Raw genomic sequence first — 11,101 nt, forward strand, 5'->3', positions numbered from 1 at the left:
GAAATCTGCTGCTGTCCAAGTGGATGTCATGTGTACCTCTGTCACTATCCTTTGTAATTCCCTTGCAGGAAAGGATCCTTGCTGGGTTGGATCCTTCAGTTTGCTTACATTGGAATTTTGGAATTTTGATTCATTGTATTCTTAACATTTCTAATGCCCTGATATCTGAAGTGAAGAGTGTTTTTAATATAAATTGTGCTTATCTAAAATAACAAAATCTTATAACTACAAATCCTAACCACTTTAACCTAAAAATCTTCTCTTCGGGATCATAGCACTGTATGACTTTCTAATGTGTTTCATATTCAGTTTTCCTGGTGTGTAAGTTCTATAGCTTCTACAGTTTGAGGCTAAAGAAAATTTCCAGCAAATACAAAGTAAAGAGTACACACATACTCACCTGATAGTTTGTTTTGATGCACATGTAGTTTTGGTAATACAAGTGGTTTATATTGGTTTTCCTTTCCACTATAAACTAGATTTTATTTGGTAGTGATGTGTCTTCTTGTTTGTGTTCAAAGGGCAGCCATTCTACAAAAGTGGAAGCTGTGGTCAGAACTCTGATGAGAATCCACCTTAGAGACCCAGGCGCTAAAGCACTTGTCTTCTCAACGGTACAGTCAACGTTTTCATCCTGAGTCTTAGCTCGCACTGGCTTTCTGTCTAATCAGTTTATATCTGAGAACTCATGTTTAATGTTCACCCTAATATAGTTGAGATTTAGAATTACTGCTAGATTATCCATGTTCGTTTTTTTTTTTCGTCCATAGGATAGAATTATTTTTAGAGAAATTTGGTGGTGTTTTACAAGGCAATTTCTATAGCTACATTTCCTGTTAATATGTTTTATGGGGAATTTCTAATATTAATATGTTAAAAATTAGAATCTATAACCTTGGAAGTCTCATTTCACAAGTGAAATTGGTCATTTGAGAAAAAGAAAGTTAAAGTAACCCACTGAATAAAATACCGAGTAAAAATTCTAGTTTTTATTTTTAAAAGGTAAGCAACTATATCCATTAAGCACTCCATTATTTATTTTCTATTATTTATGTTTATCTTAATTCAGTTCCCAAAGACACCCATGTCTTTTACCCTGTCTTTAACCAGCATGTGATTTAAAACAAATGGGGGAGGGGGACCACTTCCAATTTGGTAGTATGAAATACTATTGATGGAACCACATTTGAAGGTTTGTTTTTATATTTTCTTAATTCTGAGGTACAAAGTTATTTAGATTTAGTCCCTTTTCAACTCCTTTTTATATGAAAGCTATGTGTAAATATTTGTTTTCTTATTGTTTTATGTGTTCTAGTGGCAAGATGTATTAGATATTATTTCAAAAGCCCTCACTGACAACAACATGGAATTTGCTCAGATCAGTCGTGTTAAGACATTTCAGGTATGTCAAGAAGATTTTTCTTGCTTTGAGGTGGGGGGGGCGGTGGTTGGATTTAGTTGCAAATTGAAACTGCTATTCATAGCTTACTTGCATTTATTGTCTTGTGTAAGGGTTTCAGTTATTGATTCATTATAAAATTAACATCAAAAGCAAAGTAGCGAAACTGTAATTACTTTCTATCCATTTATACCCATAGCAAGATCATTTTTTTTAAAGATCTTGTGACTTGAGGTTGTTTGCTTCTCTAGAGGAAAAGATGGCCTATGATACACCTGTTGAATGGACAGGGCCCTCATGCTGGGATTAGGTCCTCAAGACACTGCCAGGCAAAACTCCATATGGTCAAATTCCTTATGCTACACTGAGCACAACAACAGGCGCAACCCTAAGAGACAAAAACAGAAAGACCAAGTGGAAACGTAGCAGATTCATGTCTCTGATCTCCTCCTCACTCTGACACACTCTTTCTCATTCTCTCTCTTTTCTCCAAGCTCATGTAGTTTAATTTGCATACATCATGCACATGTATCTTGTGCTTCCACTGTATCAGAAAAAAAACAAGAGAGTTTATGTGACACTTCTCCTCATGAAGTCAGGCAACAAGTTTGCATTTTCTAAAATTGGTGATTTTACATTTTATTGTCTTAATTGTTACATTTCACAATGACCTGGATGCTATTAGGCTTCTTAATATGAACTACAATATACTGCTCTTATTTTTAAGTGATCCAACTAAAATTTAAATGTACCTTTCTTTTCTTAGGAGAACCTTTCAGCATTTAAACATGATCCTCAAATCAATATTCTGCTGCTGCCCCTGCACACTGGTTCTAATGGATTAACTATCATTGAAGCAACTCATGTTCTCTTGGTGGAGCCCATATTGAACCCTGCCCATGAGCTTCAGGCCATTGGAAGGGTGCACCGAATTGGACAAACAAAGTAAGGACTAAAATTAGCATCAGTTACATTTGCTTCAAGTTTCTAAGATACAAGTCGGTATTTAAACTCTTCATTTATGTTCATTATAACCTATTCATTTTTAATCACTTATTTATTAAATTTTCAAGTATATGATCAAAAGACATTTTGAGATTTCCAACTCTCCCTCCTCCAAACAGCAAATCCCCGAATTCTCCCAGATTTTTGTCTTCCCTCCTTCAGTCTACCTGATCACTTCACCAAAACAGTTTCTTTTTTTTTTTTCTTAAAGATTTTATTTATTTATTTGCGAGAGAGTATGAGAGACAGAGAGCACGAGAGGGAGGAGGGTCAGAGGGAGAAGCAGACTCCCCGCTGAGCAGGGAGCCCGATGCGGGCTCAATCCCAGGACTCCAGGATCATGACCTGAGCCGAAGGCAGTCGCTTAACCGACTGAGCCACCCAGGCGCCCACCAAAACAGTTTCTTAAAATATTTAAGATAGCTGCGAGTTGAAGGCATCCATCATGACTTTGAGAAGAATTGATTTTTGATTGTCTAAAGTAGCCTGTATTTAAAAGAAGGCATAACTCATTCATGACTCCTTTTTAAATTCTTCCCCTTAGAAAAAGACAGTCCCTTGGGTCTATTCTAAGAGTTAATTAGATTTAGTTTAGGCCCAGCCTAATACTGGGCCCAAACCTAGTGGTGTATATTGTGTAATATCTACTACTTTTATTCAAATATCAGAATAGACAGTTATCCTTCATAAGACCTCTTAGATGCATTACCTCCTAGATGTTAGCTGCCTTGAATATTTAAAAAAATGCACACTGAGTACTCATTAAATAAATATTGAGTGAACTATTTGTCACTCGTTACACTAGATACTGAAGACTCAAATTGAGTAAGACATAACCTGCTCCCCCAAGGAGGTCACTGTGTAGTACAAGAAATATTGCAGTAGAGTGTGAAAAAATAGAAGTACTATGGTAATAAAGAAGGGAGTGATTGGTTGTGCCTAGAGAGTCAGGGAAGGCTTCATTAGGTTGAGTCTTGAAGGACTAATTATTTCAAAGCTGGGCTAAAAAAGGGTACTCACACAGCCAAAGAAAGTTGCATGTACAGGAACACAAGAGATAAACACCATGATATTTCCAGGGACTAGAAGGAGTTTGGAATTGCTGGGGTATAGAGTATGTGGAGAGGAGTGACAGGAAATGCCATCTTATATGACATACTCAAAAAACTGGGATTGCTCTGTAAGCAATTGCCAAGAGAACAAATGAAGACTTTAATTTTCAGCAGAAAAGAGACATGTTCATCAAACAAACCTGTAGTAAAATATGGCAAAGTAACATAACTGTAATAAATGCACTCTTGTTCTAAGTACTATCAAGTGTCATTTAAAATGCAGCTTTATCTTATTTGGTTGGTGTTTTGGGGTTTTTGTTTTGTTTTGTTTTTTCTTATATTTTTAAACATTGCTTTCTGATCAGTGTTTTCCAAAGCATAGACTGGATTCAACTCAGATGTAAGACCACAGTCTAAAAAGGCCATTCAACACTACCTGACAGTCCTACTATGCTTCCCTAGTAGATAGATTCTTCCACTTTCTGAAGAGACTATCTTAAAAGTCTTCTGTAACCACTGCCCCACCGATGACAGTCTTGCCTCATACGTAGAAAACAGATGAAGTCCAATTTGAAGCATCTCATCTTTTTATCACCAGCTTGAACAGTCTACCTGCATCAATACCCACATACTTCATTCAGTAAATTTTTATTGAACACCTTCTGAGATGCCCTCATGGAACCTAAATTCTAGTTATGACAGTTGGTAGAGAGACAGATAGTAAACAATAACATAAGTGAAATATATGCTATGTTAGGAGCTGGAAAAGTAGAGCAGGGTAAGGAGGATTAAGAGTGCATTTGGCTAGGGCCCCTGAGTGGCCCAGTTGGTTAAATGTCTGACTCTTGATCTCAGCTCAGGTCTTGATCTCTCTTTAAAAAAAAAAAAAAGTACATTTGAGCAGGATAGCATGAAAGATTTTTTTTTTTTTTTTTGAGAGGGAGAGAAAGCGGGGTTGGGAGCAGAGGGAGAGGGAGAATCTTCAGCAGGCTCCATGGAGCCCAACGCGGGGCTCTACCATGACCTGAGCCAAAATTAAGAGTCGGAAGCTTAACCCACTGAGCCACCCAGCATGCAAGATTTTTATGGGGAAGTTAACATCTGAACAAAGACTTGAAAGAGATGAGAAAGCCGTGCACATGTCATGGGGAATAATATTCAAGCAGCACACTCAGTGCAAAGACCCTGTCAGGAGTATACCTGGTATGTTTGAGAAATAGCAAGAAGCCAGAGTTGCTGAAGCAGAATAAGCAGAGAAGAGAAGTGGGAGGTGAAGTCAGAGAGCCAGTAGGAGAGGGGATTTTATAGGGCCTAGAACGTCACCATGAGGACCTTGCTTTCACTGTGTATGAGATAGGGAGCCAACAGAAGGCTTTGAGTGGAGAAGCAACAAGTCCTAACTTAAGTTTTGAGAGACTCATTCTGAGTGCTCTGTTCAAGACCAGGGGAGTAGAAGCAGGGAGAACAGTTAGGAGGCTGTTGTGTAGTCCTGGTAAGAGTTAAAGGTGACTTGGACCATGGTAGCAGCAGTGGAAATGGTGAGAAGTGGTCAGCATATTTTAAGGGTAGAACCAATAGTTATTGTGGACAGACTGGACATGGGATGTGAGCAAGTCAAGGTCAATGCCGTGGTTTTTTGACCTAGACAACTGAAAGGATGAAGTAGCCTTCAGCTGAGCTGGGGAAGACTACAGGATAGAGCAGGTTTGGTGAGGGGAAAACAGAAACTTATTTTAAATAGAAATTTGAGATGTTTATCTGATATTTATTAGACAAATGGAGATAGATATTCTGTAATTGGATATATAAGTCTCGAGTTCAGGAGAAGTCTGTGCTAGAGATACATTTGAAAATCAACAGCATGAAAATGGTATTTTTAAGTCACAGGACTGAGTGAGATGACCTAGGAAATAGGTGTGGGTAGAGAAGAGGACCAAAGACTGGACTCCAGAGCACACCAAAGTTAAGGGCTGTGGGAGAGGAGAAGGAACCAGCCAAGGTAACAGATAAAGATCAAACAATGAGTTGGGAAGAAAACCAGAAGAAAGAGGTTTCTGGGAGTCAAGTAAAGACATGTAATTCAAGAAGGATATGACCGACTATATTTCATGTACTGTTAAAATGTCAAGTAAGATAAAGATTGAGAATTAACCCTTAGATTTAGCAGCATGGAAATCGAAACCAGTTTTGGTAGTGATTTGACTATAAGAGAGAATAGGCTTTTATTTATTTATTAATAAACACTTATCTAACAGAGAGGGGTTAAGTAACTTGTCCAGGGTCACATAGCTAGCAGAAGTGGTGGCGGGTTTCAAACACAGCTGCTCTGCCTCCCCAGCCCCTCCTTTTAAGCACAGTGCTCTGCTGCCTCTGCATCGCTGGTAGGACTCGGATTTTGAGCATTTTTGCTGCAAAGAGCAGAGAAAAGGAAGAGCATGAGATCAAGAGATTTTGTTATTGTTGTTTCCTTTCATGTGGGAGAAATAATGGAGTGATTCATTAGAAACGGAGGACTAGTGAAGCAAGAGAGAGGAGAGAGTGCCAGAATAATGCTCGAGTGCAAGCCTTGCTTGTAGGAAGGGGTACGGATATTTCCTCTGTAGCAATAAGCAGGAAGGCACAGTATGTTCCTTCCCTTTTATTACAGTGGGAGAAGTGTCCCTTTTCTTTCAAAAGCCAGCCATTCCACTTGTCATGGGTCCCATCCCTTCTCAAGGACATTGCTCTTGTAAGACATGACCACATAAGTATGGCTTCATATCATCTGTCTTTAGAAACCCCCCTCCATTCCACCTCCACCCCCACGTTCTTCCCCCTCCCCCTCAGCCTTCCTGGTTGGGTTTTTGTCCTCACTGTGCCACTGAAATGAGCTTCATAAAGTTATTGACCGACTTCTTGCCAGTGGTCCCTGAGGGTTTTGTACTCACCTACACTTCCTAGATGAGCTTATCCAGTCCCAGAGCTTTAAGTAGCATTTATATGTGGATGACTCTCAGACATACGTCCCCAGTCCAGACATGCCCCTTCAGCTCCTGTCTCAGACTCACATACCCATTTCTGTTGCTTCACACATATCTGGATTCCACCTCCCCTTGGATACCTAGATAATGGAAAACTCAGGTTTAACATGGTAAAAGAAAGTGTATTCCTACTGCGCTCCCACCCACCCCCACCCTCCCCATCTTATAATCTGACTCTCTCATCTGTAGTTTCTCAGACCATAAATCCAGGACTTTTCCCTACTTCCTCTCTTCATGCCACACATCCAAACCATCACTGAAGTCTTGCCAACTCTACCTGCCAAAGATATTCCAGACCGTCTGCTACTTACTGTTTCCACTGATAAAACCAGAGCACAGCCCACCCTCTTAGCTGGACTCCTACAGAACTCCTTAACTGGCTTCTTGGCCTTCACTTTTGCTACCTAACAGTCCATCGCCCACGCAGCAGCCAAAGGGATGTCTAAAGTATAATCCAGTATTAAGTCAAATCACACATAAAACCCACAGATGGCTTCCTCTCAGTACCACGATAAAATCCAGATTCCTGCCATATCCCTCCAGACCCTACGTGATCTGCTCCCTGCCCACTCTCCAGTCTCACTTCTACTCTCTACCCCTCCGTTACAACACACTTCTGCCATGCGAGGCTTCTTTCTGCCCTTCGAACATTTTAAGCTTGTTCCAAGCATGTTCTCTTCCCAAGAGCTTGCATTTATTTATTGTTGCTTCTGTTTGGATGCTCTTTCTGCTTCTTGGCTTATTAGCAGCCTCATTCCCATCAGTCATGTTTCAACTCAGATGTTAGCTTTCTTGTGGCGTTATCTGTACCCTCCAGTTTATGTGTTTATTGTGTCTCCCCTCATTAGAATGTTAGTTCATTAAAACTAGTTTGTTTTATTCACTGCTGACCGCCCCCTTCCCAGCTCCTTGATTAGTATCGGCCACAGTGGGTGCCACATGACTGATGAATATAGCGTATAATATGTGAAGTCTTATTTGTTCTAAATGGTTTTAGATGTTTTTAAACTTATCATTATTATGTACCTTCTAGACCTACTATTGTACACAGATTCTTAATTAAGGCAACAATAGAAGAAAGAATGCAAGCAATGCTGAAAACTGCTGAGAAGAGGTAGGTAACAATCTCCTACAAGCCGATGGGTGTTTCCTGTTTATATAAGGTTATGCACGTGTTTGGGACTTCTTCACTTAGATGACCAGATACTTTTTAAAAGCAAGATAGGACATTTTACCTATCTAAAATTTCCCAGTTAATGCTCTAGACATCCTATATTTGATTTCATTTATTAATAGGGATTGTAAAGTTTAAAAATATTTAAACTGCCCTACATTTCTTTGCCATATTGGATTACTTTTTAAAGAAATCTATCTTTATGCCCATCCTAAAAGCCTTAGTCTGATATCTGTAAAAGGAAACTTACAGTGTTGCTTTATACATCACACATGTTAGTCACATGCACATGGGAAGATCTGGACTTAAAACTCAGCTGGTGATTTTGATATTTGTTCCAAAGGCAGAACAGAAGCAGAGAGACCAGAGTAGCCTTAATTTTAAAAACTTAACTTTAGAATTATAAAACTTTCTAATATTTATTCCGTAATTTTCTTCCAAGTCATTTTGAAAACATAAAGCAATGCTTTACTACATCCTTACGAGATAGGTATGGTTGGCAGATATGGAGGAATGATTGCCTTGGGGGGATGTCTCTACAGAGGCACTGTGCATAGCAAAGACGCAGTTTGAAACCAGAAATCTCCTTCCATTGGTGGTTTATGGGAAGGAAAGAGTCTACCATGAAAGCCGTTTTCATCAGACATCAAGGTTTCTTATTGTTGATGTTTCCATGTGTAACAGGATTCAGCGATTATAGTTAAGCTGCTTAAATAAAATAGCATTTAGAAGAGCTATCGAAATTCTCTTGAAATACACTAACTTTGGGAAGTAAGAAATTCTAAGGTGAGAGCCTTAGCAGTAGTTGGCATGGGTTTTGTTTCTTTGTTTTAGGAATTGTGGAGAGAAAAGACATTATATAACAAAGCCTAAAAGTGCTATACAGAAGTCTTCACTAATTTTGACGAGATCTAACAATGATCATATCACTGACTTTGTTCTTGGAGGTTCTTGTGGCTCACTTACAAACACTGATGAGGAAATATGTTTTTATAAGAATATTCTTATATCATTATGTCTTAATATTATTATAGGACAAGAGCAAAATATAACACAAATGTAATCATTTATTATTTCTGACTCTACTCACTTGGAAAATCCTACAGTCACACGAACTCATCGGTGAAGCATCCAGAGGCCTCCGTCTTAACCTTGGCTGATCTGGCAGACCTGTTTACCAAAGAAACTGAAGAACTTGAATGAAGTACACTTGGTTCAATCCAGACTTTAATGTATTTAAATTTTTCATAGCTTATAGAGTAAAGTTATAAGTAAAAAAGTCCAGTAGATGTCAGTAAATACTGTTCTTCATTGAATGAATTTCTTTTTTTAAGTTGTATGGCGTCCTAGTAGTTACTGAGTTCTTTCCAATTATCTTGTTTCCAAAAGATCTATAAAGATTTTTAATTTTACACTCCTAATAGAACATTTATTTTTGTCCCAAAGAATATCTATATCTGATGAGGCAAGGGAATTAAGAGAGGTAATGTGTACTTTTCTTTTGATAAGATCAGTCTTAAAAAGAGTTGAAGTAAGGGAGAGAGTAAACTGGTCTAGTTTCATACCACCTAGTATATTTGACCCACTTAAACTCAGTTTTGGAAGGGCCTTCAGTATCTTTAGCACATGATTCACCAATATCTTGGTAGTAATATTTTAAGTAGATGGTGAATTATATTAACTCCTAGTTATTTGAGTAGCTTTAGACTATAACTCCATGCATACTAACTTTACAGTAATACAATTCCTAATAATAAGTTAATATTAGACAAGTATTTATTTTCTCTGTATGTTGGTACTAAAAATTGAAACATTGAACACTTTTCTTATTTCTATGATGGGTTTAAGTAATGTCAGTGTAAGCAGTGAACTTTAAATAGCATTTTAAGTGTATCCATGTTTATCATAAAATTATCTAAACTGCTTTCTCTACTTTTAATTTTCCTTATTGTTTTTACCTATTTTAAGATTGATGTATCTGTAAATATTGCAATTTTTATAATTTTAGTTCTTAATCATTATAACGCGCAGGTATGACAGGGTTGCTTTTTTTTTTTTTTTTTAATCATTATTGTACTGATGTCTTGGATTCTTTTCCTTTCCCGTGTTCTTTGGAAACTAGACTTTTAACCACTAGTATCTAAATTTGTGATAATTTGTTATTTTATTTCACTAGGACTTCTCTCAAGGACTAGTATTTGATCTTTGGAACAAGAGAATGTCGTATTTACATAAGCAAATAATTGCAACCGGTAACAACTGAGTGTTTCTTCTTCTGTGAAGAATTAATGGACTTTGAAATCACTAAATAAGGAGTAGCTTGTTTTATCCTAGCCATTTGATGTAATACAAATGTTCTTGTTTTGTTTTCTTTGAGCCTTCAGAGTTTTAAAATGACCCTCAGGACTCATTAGCTCCTACTTAGCTGCCCAGAAAACTGTAATAGAAATATCCCTTCTATCGCATTTGTCCAAGAAGCTTTGGTGCTTAGTTAAGGTGCATTTTCTTATTCTAGGCCTATAGGGTGACATAATTCAACTGAAGAAAACACACACACATTTTTGGTGCTTATTCTTCAGTTGGAGGAAGATACGCATTGATTCTTTTATATGAAATTAAACAAAACTATTATTTTTGTAGCTCTTTACATATTATAAAGAGCTTTCCTGTACATTCACATTTAGCTTTAATTTGCCCAACAATCCTATGAAGTTGATATAACTAATATCATACCTGTTCTAAAGTTAGAGAAAATAGTTAGAGAAAATAGAGAAAATTCAGAAATACAGACAACTGTGTTTGTGACACGTAGCAAGGAAACAATGGAGCCCAGGTCCCGTGACTCCCAATCTCATGGTCTTTCTCTAAATCTTATGTCATGCTGATGAGATTCAGAAGGCCCGTGGTTATAATTTAATGATGAGCATATTTCAGTATTTTTGTTTGTTTCCTAGTATTCCTTTTTGAGCTGAAGTTTTAGGGAATACAATTTGATATGCTTCGATTTTGTAAAAAAGGAAAAACTATATATATATATATATACACACATATATATATATATATGTATGTATACCTATCTGTATTAGAGAAAAACTGTTCTTATTTATTTCTGTAAGATATCATTAATTAAATAAATATTTTAGTGGAAATTGAAATTTGGGGATTTATTAATTTCTGAGCCATACGACATACAGTATATTTTCTTGTTTTTTATTTTGGTCTCTCAACAAAAGGTGTCAAAATTGTTTATACTATAGAATTCTGTATTTTATAGACATTTATTATTTCTTCAAAACAGTTGTAGCAGTTCTTCCAGACAGTTGTTCAAAACAAATACAGATCTAATCCCCACATCTTCTTGGCTGCAAACAAAGGACTTTCTTGTTTCCTTCTTCCATCATTTTATATTTTCTGAACTATCATTGTGCTCACAAATAGTTGTTCCGAAGTA

General features: G+C 37.2%; 1 protein-coding gene across 1 annotated transcript in view; it reads left to right on the plus strand.

Annotated features, from left to right (window-relative positions):
• SHPRH (SNF2 histone linker PHD RING helicase) overlaps positions 1–10,792 on the plus strand; it is an 85,685-nt gene extending 74,893 nt beyond the window's left edge. Inside the window, 6 exon segments of the mRNA XM_021693152.2 lie at positions 522–614; positions 1,316–1,402; positions 2,166–2,344; positions 7,510–7,590; positions 8,757–8,882; positions 9,827–10,792. Coding sequence (XP_021548827.1) covers positions 522–614; positions 1,316–1,402; positions 2,166–2,344; positions 7,510–7,590; positions 8,757–8,853 — 537 coding nt within the window. The 3' untranslated portion in view covers positions 8,854–8,882; positions 9,827–10,792.
• The last annotated feature ends 309 nt before the right edge of the window (positions 10,793–11,101 follow it).

The sequence above is a fragment of the Neomonachus schauinslandi genome, chromosome 8 (assembly GCF_002201575.2).
Source record: "Neomonachus schauinslandi chromosome 8, ASM220157v2, whole genome shotgun sequence".
NCBI classification, from domain to species: Eukaryota; Metazoa; Chordata; class Mammalia; order Carnivora; family Phocidae; genus Neomonachus; species Neomonachus schauinslandi.